At 38.4% G+C, this 21,778-nt stretch overlaps 1 protein-coding gene across 3 annotated transcripts in view; it reads left to right on the top strand.

The window, feature by feature from the left end:
- Positions 1 to 208: 208 nt before the first annotated feature.
- Positions 209 to 21,778, top strand: part of NRDC (nardilysin convertase) — a 106,178-nt gene continuing 84,608 nt past the window's right edge. For 2 of the 3 annotated variants that reach the window (XM_059136133.1, XM_059136134.1), the window contains exon 1: positions 213 to 708. In XM_059136133.1, coding sequence (XP_058992116.1) covers positions 365 to 708 — 344 coding nt within the window. In that variant the 5' untranslated portion in view covers positions 213 to 364. Of the gene's footprint in view, positions 709 to 21,778 lie in introns of all 3 variants that reach the window. The other variant, XR_009345098.1, reaches the window with a different exon arrangement.

Genomic DNA, 21,778 nt, shown 5'->3' with positions numbered 1-21,778 from the left:
CTTCTTCCTCGCCCCGCCCACCCTAGGTTTCCAGGTGCTCCGAGAATCCGGCCCGGTCGCTTTGGTTCCTTTTATTCCCTGTTCCCATTGGTGGTTTGCATGAGCGTGACCTCTCTTCTTGCCTCCTGATTGGCTAGAATCAGCAGCGTCATCGGCGGCCGGGAGGGCGGGGGTATGAGGGAAGCTGGCGTGAGGCACACCGGGTTGGGGGAGGGGTTCAGGCCTGTCCTCCCCAGCGGCTGCGGCAGCACCAGCGCCGGCCGCCGCCGCCTCTGGAACGCGGAGGAGGAGGAGCGGCTGGAGGAGTAGGAGGAGGAGGTTGTCCCTAGCGAGCGGGAGGCTCATGGCTCCGGCTTGGTGGTGAATGCTGAGGAGAGTCACGGTTGCTGCAGTCTGTGCCACCGGGAGGAAGTTGTGGTGTGAGGCCGGGCGGGAGCTCGCGGCGCTGTGGAGAATCCAAGCGCGGGGTCGGTGTGAAGACTCGGCTGCTGCCGGACCCTTTGCTATTCTGACCATGCCTGGAAGGAACAAGGCGAAGTCTAGCTGCAGCTGTCCTGACCTGCAGCCCAACGGACAGGATTTGGGCGAGAGCGGCCGGGTTGCCCGTCTAGGAGCTGATGAGTCTGAGGAGGAGGGACGGAGGGGGCCTATTAATAATGCCGGAGACCCTGAGATCGTCAAGTCTCCCAGCGACCCCAAGCAATACCGGTGAGGGAGGAGGCTTGGACCCGGGAGGAGAGCCGGGGTGCGGGCCTCTCTGTTGCTGACGCCGTCACTTCTTGTTGTTTCCCGAAGGAGCAACAGGGGCACACTTCCCATCCCAAGTGCTTCTTGGGTGGAGGTGGCAAGGGCAATTAGGGGCTTCCATGTGGTTTCAGCTGGGCAAGTGCAAAATCTTGGGTACTACAAGGAATTAGGATGTCAGAGTGGAAAGGGCTGTTCGAGTAATTTTGACATTCACCAAAGCAAGAATGGATGGTTCTCTGAGGAAGGCAAGCTGGATGGTGAGGGAGTTTTGGTATTATGTTATGAGGAAAGGTTGAAGGAGTTGGCAATTTTAATTCTGGAGAGGATATTTAAGAGGCATATTATCACTATCCAGAAATATTTTAGGTGCCCATGGCTGAAAGTGGGGTAAAACTAGTGGGTGGAAGTTGCTAGAGGATGGTATGGCCTCAGTAAAAGAATTTAGGCATCCTAGTTGGCCAAAATGAAGTGGCTTGTTTCCATGGGTTGGTCTTCATTTACTAGAATGGGGGATCTCTTCCAAGGTCTTGTTAGAGAGGACTTGGCTCTCAGTTGGGTGAGTCATAGAAGACTTGTGACGTTTCTTCTAATCCTGAAATTGTCTACTTTTATGCTGGAATCCTCTGAACATCTTTGGTGGCTCAATTCCCCACCTGAATATTTCTTTCAGAGGTAGATTATTTCATAGAATGTTGTGACTGTGATGTAAAGAGAGATTATATTGTCCAACAGCTTCTTTTACCAGGTTGAAGAAATGAGATATAGAGAGTTGGCTTCTTAGAGTTACACAGCAGAGTAGCAACTGATACTAAAACACTGTCGATTTGGCACCAAACCCAGTGCACCATTTACTGATTTTTATAATGTTCTTACTCATATTGGGTTGGAAGGTGAAGGATTCTAGATCCCAATTTCTTATAAGCCTCTATAGTGTTAGAGCGGGAAAGAACCTTGGAGGTAATCTTTTCCACTCCACGTTACTCCCACTTGACAAAATGCCTGAAACTGAGGTCTAGAAAGAAGTGATTTAGCCCCAAGATTAAGACTGGCTTAATTTCTCCTTTTCATGCCCAAGCCTAGAGATTAACAGTATACAGCTCTTTGTACTATTTTTTGCAGGCTGTAGGGTTGTAGGGTCAAGAGATATTTGTGGTGGGCTAAGTTTTTTCTTTTTCTTGTCAAAGATGAGGATGGTTGCGTTAGTAATACGGGAATGAGCAAATTGAAACCTGGATGAAAGGTGCTTGCTTTCCAGATGAAATGTTGAGTAACAGCTTCAGTTTTTTCTGCCTATATAAAATTGTACATAACAGCTCATGTTTATAGAATATACACTATGTGTCAAATACTGTTCTAACTGCTTTAGATATTTCATTTAATGACCTCATTTTGGTAAATTTATTTGACAAATGCTTAAGTTCTCCTGTGTGTCAGGTGTTGCACAATCTTAAATCTTTTCTAAAACTTGACTGAGTATAACTTATTCTCAGTGCTGGGCATACAAAAATTTATGGAGCTTCCAATCTCAAAGAATGGCACACACGTTTAAAAAAAAAAAAAAAGGTAAAATTAGGACACTAACGTATAGAAACCATAATGGAAGTATATGCTAGATATATTGGGGAGTAATGTAAGGAGTTACAGACTACCTTTAGGGGGAAAATTAAGAAAGACTTAAGAGGTAATACTTCAGGGGTATTCTTTGAATATATTGTTGCATTTCTATTTTGATGTGGTCTTTTATCAAATCATTGTTCTTCTTAGTGTCAGTTCTTATTTTAAAGTGAACGAAGTTGGTTAGAACGGGTTTTCCAGCAACTTTCTCCTCTCAAAAAGCAGGTCTATTTTTATCTATCTTACATACTACAAGTTTCAATTAGACTTAAAAGGAAAAGTTCTGTTCCTTTTTTTTTTTTTTTTTTTTAAAGTAGGCTCCACGCCCAGCATGGAGCCCTATGCAGGGCTTGAACTCATGACTGTGAGATCAAGACCTGAATTGAGATCATGAATTGGACCCTTAATGGACTGAGCCACCCCAGGATTCTGTGACTGTAGAATAAAGTTGAAAAACCTCCGTATTAGACGATCTTTAAAGACTTATCTAACTTAAAGTGAAATTCTGTGAGTTTTTGTAGTCAGAAACAGACGTGAGGCATTTATAGCCCAGAGAGCTGAATTATCCTTCCAGAACCCTCTCAGATGTTATCTCTGTGAAGTTTTTACATGTAGAACCAATTCCTCCTTTCACTATATTTCAGTAGGATTTTGTATATGGTCTGTTACAGTACATATCCATCATATTATGATTATGTGTCTTTTGAGTGTGTGAATAAGCCCCAGAGGCAGACCCGAGTAAAGGAATATTATGGGGAAATAAAGACTAGAAAGATTTGTATACCAGTCTGCATTTATTAAGTAATAGCCTGTGGAGTTTTACTTATGTATGTGTAATTTGTATTCAGCTTTTTTGAAATGTTAAACGTACCTGCAGGACATCCATTCTGTTTTTTTTTTAGGGATCTGTATAAGTGGTAAATTTGATTTCCTTCTCATCTGCAGGAGTTAAGGGACTTCAGGTTGGAAACTAGTGTTCAAATCTTTATTGGTATAAAGTGGAAACTAGAAGGACAGAATTATTTACTTCAGCCTAAATAGTAAATTATTATAATAATGAAGAGCAGTTAGGAAGTTTGGATTGACTTAAATGAGTATAAAACACTGGGGCACCTGGCTGGCTCAGTCTGTGAAGCATGTGACTCTTGATCTTGGGATTGTGAGTTCGAACCCCATGTTGGGTATAGAGATTGTTTAAAAATAAAACTCTTATTTTTTTAAGCTTTTATTTATTTGTCAGAGAGAGAGGGGGGAGCAGGGGTAGTAGCAGGCTCCCCACTGAGCAGGGAGCCTGCCAAGAGAAACCTGATTCCAGATCCCTGGGATCCTGACCAGAGCTGAAGGCAGACACTTAACTGACTGAGCCACCCAGGCTTCCCCAAAGTAAAATCTTAAGAGTATAAAACATTTTCCATGTTTAACCAGTTTGTTTTTCTGTGGGAAGGGGAGAAGAACAATATGAAAAGTCTTACAAGCTTCTGAAGGGCAAGCTCTTTTATTTTAAAATTTGTTCAGACTGTTACAAGTGAGAGGTTGGTTATCTTAATAAATTCTCAATATACCATAGAAAATAATGAATGTGTATTGAATAAGGTACAGGTTACTTCTGAATGTTGTTTACTATTATATGCTGATGAATAGAAGGATGTTCACAATCCAAGTGAATATATGCTGGCTTCCCAAAGTTAAGAGTTGGGTGACACACTTCTGAGCAGAAGCTTTAGGCAAATCTCAGAAATCAAAATATACATCAGATGACATTTTCTTTTGTATTGGATGGGAAGAACGTGGGTTTATTTCTTGATCTTTTCAACTAAAACTGCCTGGAATAGTGATGTTTTTTGCTTTTTTTTTCGTATGAGACAGCAGTTACAATACACCTTATTGGTAAGATTATGGAATCTGAGAACTACAAAAGAAATCATGTACTTCTATTTATATAAATTCTAGAAACTTGACACCGTCCAACCCCTTGTTCTGATACCTGAACTTAAAACTTGATGTCGATTGTACCTTCTTAGTCTTGTAGAGACAAATTCCTTGGGAGATTCGAGCTCCATTAACAAAGTAAGTGCGTCTGTGGTTGAAACACATTAAATCTTCTGAATACTAATATGACTTTAATAAGTGTATCTTTGTTACAATTCCTTAGACTGATTTCTTCAATGTGGGCTGGTAAGAATAGGAAGAACATTTTTAACTAAAATGTTTCTTTTGGAAATAATATTTAGCATTAATAAGATCTCTAGCCCATTAAAAAGAATTCTAGTTCATTTAGACTCCTGATGGAGTTAGGGAACAGATACTGAAGCACAAATGCATTAAATTTAATATGTGCTAGAATGTGTAAAGTATGGCATTGTTAGTCCTTTGTGTATCTAGTTTTCCGTCATTAGTTATGTGACCTTGAGCACATTAATCTCTCTAAGGCTGAGGACCTTTAAGGACACAGAAGAGGAGCAACTCATAAATCATTGAAGTTGAAAAGGAACAGTCAGGGAGCAGGAGGAAATGCTAGTGTCCTCTCCCCATCCTTTTTTTCCAAAGTGAGGAGCCATTGGAGGAAGAATGCTTTAAGTATTACATTATTAGATTATTTTGACAAGTCAGGTGGTGTAAGAACTGAGAACAGTCTTGTGGAGACCCAAGAAATTATTTGGCCCCGATGAAAGCAGTTTCAAAGGAATGGTAGGGAGGCAGAAGCTATATTGCCGTGAGTTACAAAATGAGTAATTTTAGATAGATATTTCTGAAGAAGTTTGGTTTTAAAGGGGAGGGGCTGAGGAGGTTTTAGGGTGAAGTATTATTATATGGGGTCAAGAGAGAATTTTTTCAGGACAGAAGAGACATGAGCACGTTTATTGCCTGAGGAAAAAAGGAATCAGTAGAGAAAGAGGTTGAATATACAGAAGACAATAGAAGGAACAAGATCCTTAAGATGATTGTGAGGTGGCAGGGTCAAGAGTATGAGGGAATTTGTTTTAGAGAATAGAAAATCTCTGTTGAAAATGGAGAAAGATGTAATGAAGAGTATGGATGCAGGCAGTTCGGTGTTGAAAGCATTGCTTTATAGACTTTTTTTCCCTCTGCAAAGTAGGCACTGAAGTTTACGTAAGTGGTTTTTTAAGAAGTTGTGGGGGAAGTGATAGGAAACAGAGGAAGCCTTTAGTGGTAAAGATTGAAATAGCTAATGTAGAGAATAGGTGAAGTATATTTGGGAAATAACTAAGAGAAGCTGTGGGTACTTGATATGAAAATGACATAAGTAAACCAGTGTTTTTCGATTAAAGATAGTTTAGATCCATAGGATGAGGCAAGACTGGTATAAGAGGTAGTTATAGGGTTGCTTGGGTGGCTCAGTTGGTTAAGCGTCTGCCTTGGGCTCAGGTCACAATCCCAGGGTCTTGGTATCAAGTCCCACATTGGGCTCTCTGCTTAGTGGGGAGCCTGCTTCTCTCTCCGCCTCTGCCTGCCAGTCCCCTTGCTTGTGCTCTCTCTCTGTCAAATAAATAAGATCTTAAAAAGGTAATTACAATTGTGTATTGAATGGTGTGCACTGATATATACTACTTTTTCTCTAATTGACATATTCCTTTTTTACTTTTTTTTTTCTTTCCCCATATTAACTCAGTTTAGCTAGGCTAACAACCCATGAGACCATGCCCTCTTGTTCACTTAGTGTCCAGCACATAGTAAGTTCTCAAATAATATTTGTAGAATGTATAATTGCATGACTGGTCGTATGCTAGGTGTTTTCATGGAACTCTTGGAGATATTCTGCCAGAAATTTTTTATTTTTATTATTTATTTATTTATTTTTAAGATTTTGTTGATTTATTTGAGAGAGAAAGTGAGAGCTTGCTAGTTGCGGGGAGAAGCAGAAGGAGAGGGAGAAGCCGACTCCTTGCCAAGCAGGGAGCCGAGCTGGCCTCAGGGCTGGTTACCAGGACCCCAGGATCACGACCTGAGCCAAAGGCAGATGCCCAACTTAATGAGCCACCCAGGCACCCCAGAATTTATTTATTTATTTAAAGATTGTATTTATTCATATAACAGCACAAGCAGAGGGAACAGCAGGCAGAGGGAGAAGCAGGCTTATTGCTGAGCAGGGACCCCAATATGGGGCTTGCCCCCAGGACCCTGGGATCGTGACCTGAGCTGAAGGTAGATGCTTAGCCGACTGAACCATCCAGGCGCCCTCCATAAATATTTTAGATTAAATTTTTAGATTAAAACAAAATTGATATTCAAGGAAAACAGTATGAATGGGTAAGTTACAGAGGAAAATATTAATTATACAAGTAGTAATGTGTATAGTAGTAATTGTAGTGTATTTAATTCATGTAGAAGCTTGTGGAGTTTGGCAGCTAGTTAGCAATCAAATGTTAGTTATCATTTTACTATGTTCCCAATTATATTTGCAGCACTGTAATAGCAAAAAGTCAGCAATTTTATTGTCCATTAGTTGGCTAAAGATTAGGTTATTATATAATGACAACAATATGTAGCCATTAAAAAAAGAGATGGTTTGGGACGCCTGGGTGGCTCAGTTGGTTAAGCAGCTGCCTTTGGCTCAGGTCATGATCCCAGCGTCCTGGGATCGAGTCCCACATCAGGCTCCTTGCTCAGCAGGGAGCCTGCTTCTCCCTCTGCCTTTGCCTGCCAATCTGTCTGCCTGTGCTCACTCTCTCCCCTTCTCTCTCTCTGATAAATAAAATCTTAAAAAAAAAAAAAAGAGATGGTTTTATATATTAAAATGGAAAGATGTCCTGTGTTTTATTGTTGAATGAAAACAGCTGGTTGCTACCCAAAATACATTGTATAATTCCATTTTTTTTAAATATTTTATTTATTTATTTGACAGAGAGAGAGAGAGATCACAAGTAGGCAGAGAGGCAGACAGAGAGAGAGGGATGCAGGCCCCCTGCTGAGTAGAGAGCCCGATTCGGGACTCAATCCCAGGACCCTGGGATCATGACCTGAGCTGAAGGCAGGGGCTCAACCCACTGAGCCACCCAGGTGCCCTATAATTCCATTTTTAAAAGGAAAAAATAACACCTCCCATTATATGTTTACCTAAAATACAATTTTTTATGTTTAGATATGTATGGAGATAGGAATGATAGTAAGCTTATTTCTCTAGGGAAAGATGAGAGGAATTTGAGTTGTTTTATTTCCTTTTTAATAATGAGAAAAGATCAGTCAGTAAATAAAAGTTATTATATGGTCATTGTAGGAAATTTAGATAGTGAAAAGAAAATTTTAAAAAATCCCTGTAATCATTCCATTTAGTGTTAACCATTTGTAACTGTATTTTTATAACCTTTATTCCTATGCATTTATAATTTGTGTGTGTATGTGTGTGTATATATATGTGTGTGTGTATATATATATATATTTAATTGAAGTATACTTGACATATAAGTTTCAGGTGTACAACAAAATGATTTGCAAATTATCTGTTGTCATATGCTCATCATGATAAATCACCACACAAAATTGTTGCAGTATTATTTACTGTATTCCCAATGGTGTATTTTTCTTCCCTGTGACTTATTTATTTTATAACTAGAAGTTTATACCTCTTAATTTCCTTTACCTATTTTACCTGTCCCTCTTCAATCTCCCGTCTGGTGATCAGTAGTTGTTCTTTATGAGTCTGTTTTCTCTGTTGTTGTTTTGTTGTACAGATTCCTTATGTAAGTGAAGTCATATGGTATTTGTCTTTCTCTGACTTATTTCACTTAGTATACTCCTGTGGTTCCAGCCATGTTTTCACAAATGGCAAGATTTCATTCTTTTTCATGACTGAGTTAATATTCCATGTGTATGTACACCACATCTTTATCCATTCATTTCTCAGTGGGTACTTAGGTTCCTTCCATATCTTGGCTGTTGTAAGTAAAATTGCAGTAAATATAGGGGTGTGTATATCTTTTTGAATTAGTGGTTTCATTTTTTCTTGGGTAAATACCCAGAAGTGGAATTGCTGGATCCTATGGTATTGCATTTTTAGTTTTTGGGGAACCTCTATACTGTTTTCCGTAGTGATTGCACCAGTTTACACACACTAACAGTGCACAACAACTCCCTTTTCTCCACATCCTTGACTCGTTACTTCTTGTCTTTAGCTATTCAGACTGGTGTAAGGTGGTTTATCATTGGGTTTTGATTTGTGATTAGTAAGCATCTTTTCATGTTTCTGTTGGTCATGTGTATGTTTTCTTTGGAAACATGTCTATTCAGGTCATCTGCCCATTTTTAATCAGATTATATTTTGGTGTTGACTTGTATGAGTTCTCTATTTTGGGTGTTAACCCCTTATTCAATATATCTTTTGCAAATCCGTTCTCCCATTCAGGAGGTTGCCTTTTCATTTTGTTGATGGCTTCATTCTCTGCAAAAGCTTTTTAGTTTGATACGGTCCCCATTTATTTTTGCTTTTGTTATCCCTTACCTAGGTAAACATATCCAGAAAAGTATTGCTAAGGTTGCTGTGCAAGAGATTACTGCTTGTGTTTTCTTTTGGGAGTTTTATGGTTTTAGGTCTTACATTTAGGTTTTTAATCCATTCTGAGTTTATTTTTGTGTATGGTGAAAAAAAGTGGTTAAGTTCCATTCTTTTGTATGTAGCTGTCCAGTTTTTCTACCACCATTTATTGAAGAGACTGTCTTTTCCTCATTGTATATTTTTGCCTTCTTTGTCATAATCATGTAAGTGTGTATTGGTTTATTTCTGGGCTCTCAATTCTATTCCATTGATCAATGTGTCTGTTTTGTGCCAGTACCATACTGTTTTTTTTTTTTTTAATATTTTATTTATTTATCTGACAGAGATCACAAGTAGGCAGAGCGGCAGGCAGAGAGAGGAGGAAGCAGGCTCCCTGCTGAGCAGAGAGCCGATGCGGGGCTCGATCCCAGGACCCTAAGATCATGACCCGAGCCGAAGGCAGCGGCTTAACCCACTGAGCCACCCAGGCGCCCCAGTACCATACTGTTTTGATATACATTTAAAAAAAATGGTCATGAACATTTTCTTATTGTTTCTCAATATACTTTGTCTGCCTAGTGGTCCATTGTGTAGGTATATGATAATACTGTAATTTAATCATTACTATTTTAAAAGATAGATTGTCAAATTTTCTTTACCTAAGAAGCCTGTTTATTCCCTACAGAGTCTTTTGGGAGTGAACCCAATCATAATGAATTTGCTAGGTATGTAGGGTAACCTCTGGTGATCTGGTCTGTTTAAAGGATATTTTCTAAATGGGAGACCTGGTAGGCAAGAAGATTGGTTTATTCTGGGACTTCCACTCTAACATAGACCTCATATTCATACTGTTTCCCAGAGTGAAGTCAGTGCAACTCACAAGAAGTTGAGTAGATTAAAGGCCCTTTATTGTAGTTCTTTCTAGTATTGGGGTGGGGAGGTGGTGGCTGGAAGGGCTCAATTACATGGTTGGACCAGAATTTAACTGTTTTAAAAAGGTTTGGAAGTAGACTATAGTTTGAAAAGTTAACTTGGTCCTTTGGAGAGGTGTTTATAGGGTATTTTTATTACTGAAACCAACAGTAATACTGCTTCTCCTAATACTAATAACTGTATTTGTTGAGTTATTAGTAAATAATTGTATTTGTTGCTTACTATTTGTTGCTTATTATTACTAAATAATAACTATTTGTTGGTTACTATGTACTAGGTCCTGTTCTAAGGAGTTTATGTAGATTACCTCATTTAATCCCTATTTAACCCTAATAGATAGTGTTCTTATTACATGATAGCCTAAAATTTGTTTTGTGAAAACATATTCTGAGCAGGTACAGACACTGATTAGTATAAATGGATTGTGTTCTCTCATTTGGTTCCTTCCAAGCAGACTTCTTAACAGGGCAGATAAGCTCCGAGCCCCTCAATTTTTGGTTTCTTCCTAGCTCTGTCTTCTGTTGTGCTGTTTTGTACTCTTTCTCTTGCCACACTGTACTCTTTGGTCATGTTTGCCTTGTGAGTTGAAGCATTACCTCCTTTGTGAGTCCTTTTATGTATGTATGTATGTAATCTTTGTGACCAAGAGTTGCATGCTGTCCTGACTGAGCCAGTCAGATGCCCCTTGTGAATCCTTTCTGACTCTTCCTTCAGTCCTACCCTCCCACATTTGAGTTATTTACTCCTTTATGTACCCCATAGCAATTTTTTTGAAGCTGTCTTATATTTTTATAAGTTAAATTTATCTTTCCCCCTTATTCTGAAATCTTTGTCTCTTAGAATCTTACATGCCTTTTCCTCTGTTACTCATAAGTCACATGTCTGTGTTTAAGACCCATTGCTCCATTTTTGCACTACCCATCCCCTTTATTGATACTACCATCAATTATTCTAACAATTTTCCCCCTTTCATTTTGCATCATCCATTTTCCCCTTTCACTGGATCATTTCTTTGAGTACACAAATATGTTTTATTATTCCTGTCTTCAGGGAAAAGATATTATTCCATATCCCCTCTGAGTTACACCCTTCCAGCTACTCAAGTTTCTTGGTTTTCTTTATAGCAAAGCTTGTTATAAGAATTGTCTGTATTTGGGGCATCTGGGTGGCTCAGTCAGTTGAGCCTCCAGCTCATGGTTTTGGCGCAGGTCATGATCTCAGGGATTGTGGCGAGTGGAGCTTCATGTTCAGCAGGGAGTCTGCTTGAAGAATTTCTTCCTCTGCCCTTCCCCTATTCATGCATGTATATCTGTATGCTCTATCTCTCTCATAAAGAAATCTTTAAAAAAAATGGTCTATATTTGAAATTTGCAGTTTATTTATTCTCATTATATATTTTTTAAAGATTTTATTTATTTATTTGACAGAGAGAGATCACAAGTAGGCAGAGAGGCAGGCAGAGAGAGAGAGGAGGAAGCAGACTCCCCGCTGAGCAGAGAGAGAAGAAGAAGCAGGCTCCCTGCTGAGCAGAGAGCCCGATATTGGGCTCTATCCCAGGACCCTGAGATTATGACCTGAGCCGAAGGCAGAGGCTTTAACCCACTGAGCCACCCAGGTGCCCCAGCACTCACATTATTTCTTGAACTCAGAGTGGTCTTTTGCCATTATTGCTGTATCAAAATAGCTGTTTTCAAGATCACCAGTATCCTTTACAGTTGGTTAGTTCTCAAGTTCTTACCTTACTTGGCCTTTCAGTATCGTATGACATGGTTAATCATTCTTTTCTTGAAATGCTTTTTTCAGATGGCTCCCAGGTCAATCAGTACTGTTCTACTTCTCTTTCTGCTTCATTCAAAGATTCCTCCATATGAGGATTCCTCCTTATCTCCTTGACCTCCAAATTTTGGAGTGCTGAGGCCTCAGTCCTCAGACTTCTTCTTTTCCCTGTTTTCCTTTGCTCTCTGTGTTATCTCATTCAGTTTCATTGGCTTTAAATAGCACCCTATATAAAGTAACAATTCTACTCAGGTTTTCAATCCCTATACCCTTTCTTACGGCTATGTTTCTTCATAACACTTATTGCCATTTGATATACTATATATTTACCAGTTTTTGAGAACAAGGAGTTTGTTTTGTTCACTGCTGTATCCCCAGTGCTTAGATTATTAGTGCCGGTCGCATAGTCTTGCTTACATCCCTGACTCCATCTTTTTCTCCTCCGGCCTGATTGTTATATAAAGTTACATTTTTCAATCTTTTTTTTTTTTTTTTTTTTAAATTTTATTTCTCACTTTTGTTTCAGTTAAAAAAAAATTTTTTTTTTTTTTTTAACATTTTATTTGTCTGAGAAAGAGAGCACACAATCCAGAGGTGGAGGCAGAGGGACAAGCAGGGCTTGATTTCAGAATCCTGGGATCATGACCGGAGCCAAAGGCAGATACTTAACCCAATGAGCCACCAGGCACCTAAGACATATAAAAAGAAGTTGTCATAGTAATGTCTCATAACCTTTTTTTTTTTTTTTGGTTTAACATTGCTTTTGAGATTTGTCAGTGCTAATAAGTATAATACTCTGTTAAATGCTGTTTAATAATATCTTGTATGAGTACATCATAATTTTTCTATTTTCCTATTAGTGGTTGTTTAGCTTATTCCCAGTTTTCTGGTTTTTTTTTTTTTTTTTTAAATGATTATGCCACTATTTATCTTCTCTCTGATAGTTGGACATTTAACTTGTTCCCAGTGTTCAGTGAACATTTTATACATGACTCCTTGGGTACACATTTGAGAGTTTGTATATTAATAATTGAAACAACTAATTTTTTTTTTTAAGATTTTATTTACTTATTTGACAGAGAGAGATCACAAGTAGGCAGAGAGGCAGGCAGGGAGAAGGGGGAGAAGCAGGCTCCCTGCTGAGCAGAGACCCCCGATGTGGGGCTTGATCCCAGGACCCTGAAATCATGACCTGAGCTGAAGGCAGAGACTTTAACCCACTGAGCCACCCAGGTGCCCCGAAACAACTCATTTTTAACTAGATGTTGCCAAAGTACTCTTCTAACTGTACTATTTTACATTTATGCCAATAGAGCATAAGGGTTCCTCCTGTACCTTTCTACCAACTCTTGATATTGTTAGATTTAAAAATTATTGAGAATCTGATCTGTAGGAAACATTTTTCTTTCCTTTCTTTCTTTCTTCCTTCCTTCCTTCCTTTCTTTCTTTCTTTCTTTCGAGAGCAGGTGTGTGAGCACGAGTGGAGTGGGAGGGGCAAAGGGAGAGAGAGAATTTTAAGTGGACTCCATTCCCTGTGCAGAGCCCAGTAAGGGGCTCAGTCTCATGAGCCTGCAATCATGACTTGAGCAGAAATCAAGAGTCAGATCCTCAACCTGACTGAGCCACTCAGGTGGCTATTTATCTCTTCTAAAAAGTCCTTTTGTTTGCATTTTCTCTTATTACTAATAAGATCAAGCATTATTTCATGTTTCCTGGCCTTGGATTTCTCCTTTTATGAACTGCTTATTTTGGGGGGAGGGTGTTTTTTTCTTTTCCTCTTTAAAATGGACTTGCAGGGCACCTGGGTGGCTCAGTCGTTAAGCATCTGCCTTTGGCTTGGGTCATGATCCCAGGGTCTTGGGATCAAGCACTTCATTGGGCTTGCTGCTTGGTGGGATGCCTTCTCAACCCCCCGCCTCCACTCCCCCTGCTTGTATTCCTTCTCTTGCTGTCTCTCTCTGTCAAATAAATGAATAACATCTTAAAAAAAAAAAGAAGAAGAAAATTGACTTTTAAGAATTCTTTATATATTTTGAATCCTTTATTGGTTATATGAGTTGCAAATATATTCTCTAAGTCTATATAGCTTTTCTTCACCCTTTGTTTATAAAGTCTCAAAATTTAATCAGGTTTTTTCATCTTTATGGTTTATGCTTTTTTCATCTGATTTATTTTCTTCTAGAAGTTTTACAGTTTTTTATATTTGGCTATGGACCTAATTTTATTACTATTGTATAAAAATACATACAACCAGGGCACCTGGCTCAGTGGGTTAAGCCTCTGCCTTCAGATCAGGTCATGATCTCAGGGTCCTGGGATTGAGCCCCGTATCGGGCTCTTTGCTCGGCGAGGATGCCTGCTTCCCTTTCTCTCTCTGCCTGCCTCTCTGCCTACTTGTGGTCTCTCTCTCTCTCTAAAATAAATAAATAAAATCTTTAAAAAGAAAAAATACATACAACTGTTGTCCAAGCACACCTTTTGAAGTCTATATCTCAGAAGTCACCAAATGTTTTCTGTAAAGTGCTACATAACAAACATTTTTGTTAGGTTTTGGCAGTCAAGAGGCAAAATTAAAGACATGTATGTACTTTTATAACAAGGAAGAAAAATTTCTGCAATTTTTTTAGATTTCTGCAAATTTTAAATAAAATTTTTATTAAGTTCAAAATATAGTAATAGTCCTTAAAAATAATTATGTATTTGAGAGAGAGAGAGAGCGAAAAAATGAGCAAGGAGAAGGGGCTAAGGGAGAGAGAGAGAGAGAAACAGACTTGCAGGAGCCTGATGTGGGGTTCAGTCCCAGGACCTAGAGATGATGACCTGAGCCGAAGGCAGACCCTTAACTGACTGAGCCACCCATGTACCCTGTAATAGTACTTTTTTGATAATACATATAAACTAGTGAGAAGAGTAGAATTCTTTTTATTGGGATAACTTTTTTAGGGGGGATTCAGTGTTTCTCATTATCAAAGTTGATTGTGACTGTTCATCTGTTAATACTGGTTTGTAATGAGACTTTACATATTTCATCTTTGAAAATGTGTTTTCATCATGACAGGTACTGTCAAATATTGATGTCAGTCCATTGAGTATATGCTTTTAATTTAGCATATTCATTGTTTGGGAGGCATTTATTTACAGAATTCTTTCAGATTCTTGTGATATTTTTGCTCTTTAGCATGTCATTACCTTTTAGATTAATCATATTTTTAAAGCGTAATTAAAGAGAATCTCCTTTGTTTGAAAACCTTTTGTATTGGATGTGCATCCTTTCCCACAAATATTCATGTTTCACCTTTTAAGAAAATGATTTTATTTATTTATTTAACAGAGAAGAGCTGGAAAGCATAAGTGGGGGTTGCTGCAGAGGGAGAGGAAGAAGCAGGCTCCTTGCTGAGCAGGGAACAGGTACAGGGCTGGATCCCAGGATGATCCTAGGATCATTACCTGTGCTGAAGGCAGTTGCTTAATCAACTGAACTACCCAGGTGCCCCTCACTTCTGATTGAAAATTAGGTGGAAACTCCTCAATTAGTTGGGAGTCTTTGTACAGTTAAAAGGAGTTTGAAATAGGGAAATTTCTTTTGTGCTTACACCAAGGTCTGAAAAACGTTGTTGGTACTATAGTTTGCTTGGAAAATGTAACTGTTGCAAATTTGTGTGGTAATGGAGATAGGGCTTCTTGTTTTAACCTTTGACAGCATAAGAAGTATATAAAGCAGCTTGCCATTATGGGTGGTTCAGATAACATTAGTTGCTGTTGAAATGACTTTACCATAAGATGTTTTGCTTAAGTGCTATTTTGTAATTTAGGATTGAATTCATTAAGAAACACTATGGAATCTTCAGGAAAAGCTAATTTCCAAGCTATTTGGTTTTTGACAGTAGTGGTTGTAGGCTGTTCTTTTTCAGAAAAATTTCAGTCTTGTCTTGAAACTCAAAAATTGCAATTAAAAAAATTGCAATAAAATGTTCCCATTGCTAAGCCATCAAACCTCTCTATAGTAAGGTAATTCAAGATACTTAGCTTCTGTTTCTGAAAAACATTCATGGAATTGACCATTGTAAAGTCTATAAGAGTAAATGATATTATTGTTTCACTAATACATGATAGATTCAAATATTTTCTCTAAAGTACATTAGCAGATGAGTAAGACTGAATAGTCAGTCATAGGCTTTGAAACCTCTCACAAAAGGTGAATTTGTCCAACTAAATCTTTTTCTGCTCCACACAATTTTTTTTTTTTTTTAAATTTATTTGACAGAGATCACAAGTAGGCAGAGACGCAGGCAGAGAGAGAGGGGGGAAGCAGGCTCCCTGCTGCACAGGAGATCTCGATGCGGGGCTCGATCCCAGGACCCTGAGATCACAATCTGAGCTGAAGGCAGACACTTAACAACTGAGCCACCCAGGCACCCTGCTCTACACAAATTTTTACTAACAGTATTACTAGTATGTATTAGATTCCACTTCCAGTTGTAGTTCTTCGTGTTTTCTCAACCTCTTTGAAAATATTCTTATAGGGGCGCCTGAGTGGCTCAGTCAGTTAAATGTCTGCCATCTGCTCATGTCATGATCTCAGGGCCCTGGGTTTAAGCCCTGAATTGGGCTCTCTGCTTAGCAGCGAGTCTATTTCTTCCTCTGCCTTTGCGGTCTCTCTTACTTTCACTCTCTCTCAAATAAATAAATAAAATCTAAAAAAGAAAAAGAAAGGAAGAAAATATTGCCTCCCAACCCCTGGCAACTATCATTCTACTTTATTTCAGTGAATATAACTGCTCTAGGTAACTCATGTAAGTGAAATCATACAATATTTGTCCCTTTGTATCTGGCTTACATCATTTGGCATATATTCAGAATTCATCCATGTTGTAGCATATGTCAGAATTTCCTTCCTTCCTTCCTAAGATTTTATTTATTTATTTGTCAGAGAGTGCACAAGCAGAGGGAGAAGCAGGCTCCCCACTGAGCAAGGATCCCAATGTGGGACTTGATCCCAGGATTCTAGGATCATGACCTGAGCCAAAGGCAGATGCTTTACCAACTTGAGCCACCCAGGGATCCTGATTTTTCTTTCCTTTTTAAAGGAATAATATTCCATTGTATGTATATACCACATTTTGTTTATCCATTCATCTGTTGATAGACATTGGGTTGTTTGCTGCCTTTAGCTATTGTGAATAATGCTGCTGTGAGCATTGATTTCCAAATACTATTTGAGTCCTTGCTTTATATTCATTTGAATATATATCCAGAAATGTTATTGCTCAACCATTTGCATTCTCCTAGTATATTAATATTGCTGTGTAAAAATCTGCCTCACAATTTAAGTAACTCAAAGCAACAATGATTTATTATTTCTTAAAATTCTATGGACTAACTAGGCACTTTTTGTGTCTCGGGTCACTTATATGACTGCATTCATTTGGTGGGTTGGGTGGTCTGAGAGTACCTAGGATGGCTTTAGTTACATGTTTGGGCCTTGGTATGGACAACAAGAAAATGGGCCTTCTCTTTGCTCACAATCTCTTTATTTAGTGTGGCTTGTATTACTTCATGTGACAGCTGAGTCCTAAGAGAATAACGGCCGAAGCTGTAAGACATCTTGAGGCCTAGACTTCAGAACTTACTCATCAATTTCACCGCAATGTATAGGACAAAATGTACACAACTAGCCTGGATTCAGTGGGTAGGGAGAAAGAAGATTAGCCAGGTTAACACCTGGGCCATTATTAAAATGATCAGTCACACTTAATAACCGAACAGCTCTTCCATAATGAAGGAACCTTGGGAAATGGGGAAGGACTGCCATTTGGGGAGCAAAATGTGTTTCTGGTGAATCTTAAATGGGGTGGCTTGGTATTATGTTTTAACAAGTAAAGAGGCATATGGGTTTTTTGAGCTTGGATATTTGCAGGAACTATGTTTTATCATGCAGGGTTTTGTTTTGTTGTTGTTCTTCTTTTTAACTGTTGTATGGTAGCTTTAAACTGATGGAGCTTGGGCAAGAAGGCCTTAGTTGACTCAGGCAGGTCATACAGCTTTAGTATGTGGGCTGTTTTAACTTCAGAGCTGCAGCTGGCCTAGAATTATAGGCAGTGCCAAACAGATTTTTTTTTTTTTTTAAATTCATCAGTGGTAAGTGTATAGCTATAGTTTGTTCATTTTCATATCCCCTTGTATGATTATGTCTCAGTTTTTGCATCCATTCCACTGTCATTGGTTATTTAGGTTGTTCCCTTGTTTTTGCTATTTCTTTTTTTCTTTCTTTCTTTCTTTTTTTTTTTTTAACATTTTACTTATTCATTAGGGATTTGATTTTTTAGAGCTTTTTTGGGCATAATAATACTTAATGCTTTTATTGATTTCTCGAGCCAGGACTGCAGTTTTAAACTGCAGAGCTGTCTAAAATTACAAATGTGCTGTAGAGTAATTAGTGACTAAGGCACTAGACTTAAATTGGTAATTCCAGTTCTAGACAGTACTAAATCTCTTTAGGTTAAAGGAGGGTATCTGGGAGGGCTTACTTTGTAGCTTTGTAACTTGTCATCCCCCTCCCCATCTCTACCATGTGGTCTCAAGTATTTTATTTTTGGATTTAAATATGTGAGCTCTTAACTGGTAATTTTAGTGACTGAAAGTGGGTTTCTTTTAAAAAGGTAGCTTATTAAGGAACAAATAAAAATGTGTGGGTGTATACTTTATTATAGAGAGAACAATACTGTACTCTTGATTCTTGGATATGGTTTGAAAAATCTACTTTGGTTTTTTGTGTCAGTATAGGAGCAATGGGAGAATGAAACCAAATAAATGAGGACAGATAAGCTAGAGGAAGAGAAGTTTTCTTTCTTTCTTTCATTTTTTTTTAAAGATTATTTATTTATTTATTTGACAGGCAGAGATTACACGTAGGCAGAGAGGCAGGCAGAGAGAGAGAGAGAGGAGGAAGCAGGCTCTCTGCTAAGCAGAGAGCCCGATGTGGGGCTCGATCCCAGGACCCTGGGATCATGACCTCTGAAGGCAGAGGCTTTAACCCACTGAGCCAACCAGGTGCCCCGAAGAGAAGTTTTCTTAAAGAAAGACCAATATCTTATATACATATAAATATTTGAGGCTACATGGTTTGGGGGGAAGTATCAACCCAGTTATGTAGTTACAAAGTTAGCATCCAAGTATCCTCTTTTGACCTAAAATGATTTAGCACTATCTATCTAGGCCTAGAAATAGCAATTTAAGGCTGGAACCTATGTCACTGTTTTCTCTCTATATATGAAAATGAGGTCTTGAAGGCTGTATAGTATGCTGTGTAATGGCTGGCTATAGGATAATTTATTTGCACATTCCTCTATCTGTGGGTGATTTCCAGTTTTCTCTGTCACACGTTGCTTCAGTGAATACTCTGGACATATCTTTGTACATGTATGTGAATATTTCCATGAGATACCTAGAAATGAAATCACTGGGTTAAAGGTATGCAGAGTTTACATTAAATAAAGGTATAATCATATTTCTGTATAAAAACACTATACCAGTTGAGATTTATAAGCAGTATGTGAGAATATTCTCTCCCCTTGTCAGTATTGGATAACACTAATTTTATTTACTTAGCTAATTTGCTGGATGAAAAATATTTATAATAAATTATATTTATAAAATAAAAATATTTTAATTTGATTATCTTTGATTTCTAGTGAGTTTTAGCATCGTTTCATTTTTTGACTGTCTTGTATTTTTTCTTGAGATGTTTGTATACCTTTTAAAAACCTGTTTTCATTCTTTGCTCATTAATGTGAAAGAACTTTTATATATTGTTAATCTTTTCTCTCAGTGAAGGCATACCTTATTTTACTATGCTTCGCTTTATTGCACCTCCCCGCTACTGCATATTTTTTACAAATTGAAGGTTTGTGGTTATTGTTTGTCAAGCAAGTCTGTCAGCACCATTTTCTAGCAAATGCTCCTCTGTGTCTCTGTGCCCCATCTTGGTAATTCTCACAGTATTTCAGACTTTTTCATTATTATTATATTATGGTGGTCTGTGGTCAGTTATCTTTGATGTTACTATTGTAATTGTTTCAGAAGGCCACAAAGTGTGGCCATACAAGATGGCAAGCTTAGTCGAATGTTGTGTGCATTCTGATTGGTCCACTGACTAGTCATTCCCCTATCTCATCTCCTCCCACTTGGGCTTTTCTGATCCCTGAGATACAACAATATTGAAATTAGGTCAGTTAATCTCTCTACAGTGATCTCTAAGTGTATAAGTTAAAGGAGGAGCCCTGTGTCTCACTTTAAATCAAAAGCTAGAAACAATTAATTTTAGTTACTGAAAGCTAGACTTTTTGAGCCAGGTAGCCAAGTTGTGAATGTAATAGAAGTACTACTTCAGTGAATACACAAATGATAAGAATGATAAGAAAGCAAAAACAGCCTGTTATGTAGAAAATTTGAGTATTCTGGATAAAACATTTTTTCCTTAAATCAGAGCCTAATCCAGAATAAGGCCCTAACTCTCTTCAGTTTTATAAAGGCTGAGAGAGGCAAGGAAGCTGCAAAAGAAAATTTTGAAGTGAGCAGAGGTTGGTTTATGAGGTTTAAAGAAAGAAGCTGTCTCCATAAGATAAAAGTGCAAGGTGAAGGGGCACCTGGTGGCTCAGTTGGTTAAGTGTCTGCCTTCTACATGATTCCTGGTCCTGTGATTGAGCCCTGTGTCATTGTCCAGGCTCCCTGCCCAGCAGGGGAGTCTGCTTCTCTCTTTCCTTCTGTCTCTCCCCTGCTTGTGCTTTCTCTTTCACTCACTCTCTTTCAGACAAACAAACAAACAAACAAACAGATACATACATACATTCATACCTGAAAAAAAAAGTACAAGATGAAGCAGCAAGATGTAGAAGCTACAAGTTATCCAGAAGATCCAGTTGAGAGAATTAAGGAAGGTGGCTACACTAAAAAACAGATTTTCAGTGTAAATGAAACAGCCTTCTATTGGAAGAAGATGCTATTTAGGACTTTTATAGCTAGAGAGGAGGAGTCAGTGCTTGGCTTCAAAGGACAGGCTGACTCATGTTAGGAGCTAAAGGCAGCTGTTGACTCTAAATTGAGGCCAGTTCTCAGTTACCTTTCTGAAAATCCTAGGTCCCTTAAGAATTAATTCTTAATCTACTCTGCCTCTGCTCTATAAATAGAACAACAAAGCCTGGACGATAGCACGTCTATTTACAACATGGCTTACTGAATATTTAAACCTACTGTTGAGACTTACTGCTTAGAAAAAAAAATTTCTTTAATATTACTGTTCATTGGCAATGCACTTGGTCACCTAAGAGCTCTGATGCAGATGTACAATGAGACGAATGCTAACACAGTGCGCATTCTGCAGCCCATGTATCAAGGAGTAATTTTGACTTGTAAGCTTTATTTAACAAATGAATTTTCTAAGGCTATAGCTACCATAGGTAGTGATTCGTCTGATGGATCTGGGCAAAGTAAATTGAAAACCTTCTGGAGAGAATTCACTATTCTAGATGTCATTGAGAACATTTGTGACTCATGGGAAGAGGTCAAACTACCTTGCAAATACAAGAGCAGGAGTTTGAAAGAAGTTGATTCCAACTCTCATGGATGACTTTGAAGGATTTAAGATTTCTGTGGAGGAAGGAACTGCAGATAGGGTGGAAAGAGGAAGAGAACTAGAAGTGGAGCCTGAAGGTAGGAATGCATTGCTGCCACCTCATGATAAAACCTGAATGGATAAGGAGTTGCTTCTTATGGATGAACAAAGAAAGTGGTTTCTTGACTGTACTCCTGGTGAAGATGCTGTGAAGATTGCTGAAAGGACAACACAGGATTTAGAATATTGTAAAAACTTAGTTGGTTAAGCCCCAGCAGGGTTTGAGAAGATTAACTCTTAATTTTGAGAGAAATTCTGTGTATAAAATGCTATCAAATATCAAAGAGCATTGTGTGCTATAGAGAAATGGTTTGTGAAAGGAAGAGTCAGTTGATGCAGAGACAACTTCATTGTTGTCTTACTTTAAGAAATTGCCTCAGCTAACCCACCTTCCAGCAACCACTACCCTCATCAGGCAGAAGCCATGGACATTAAAGCAAGACCTTCCACCAGCAAAAAGATTCTGCCTCACTGAAAGCTTGGGTGATGATTACCATTTTTTAGCAATAAAGTACTTTTAAATTCAGGTATGTACTTTTTTTTTTAGA

The sequence above is a fragment of the Mustela lutreola genome, chromosome 10 (assembly GCF_030435805.1).
Source record: "Mustela lutreola isolate mMusLut2 chromosome 10, mMusLut2.pri, whole genome shotgun sequence".
Classification (NCBI taxonomy): Eukaryota; Metazoa; Chordata; class Mammalia; order Carnivora; family Mustelidae; genus Mustela; species Mustela lutreola.
This window is presented reverse-complemented; position numbering and strand designations above follow the sequence as displayed.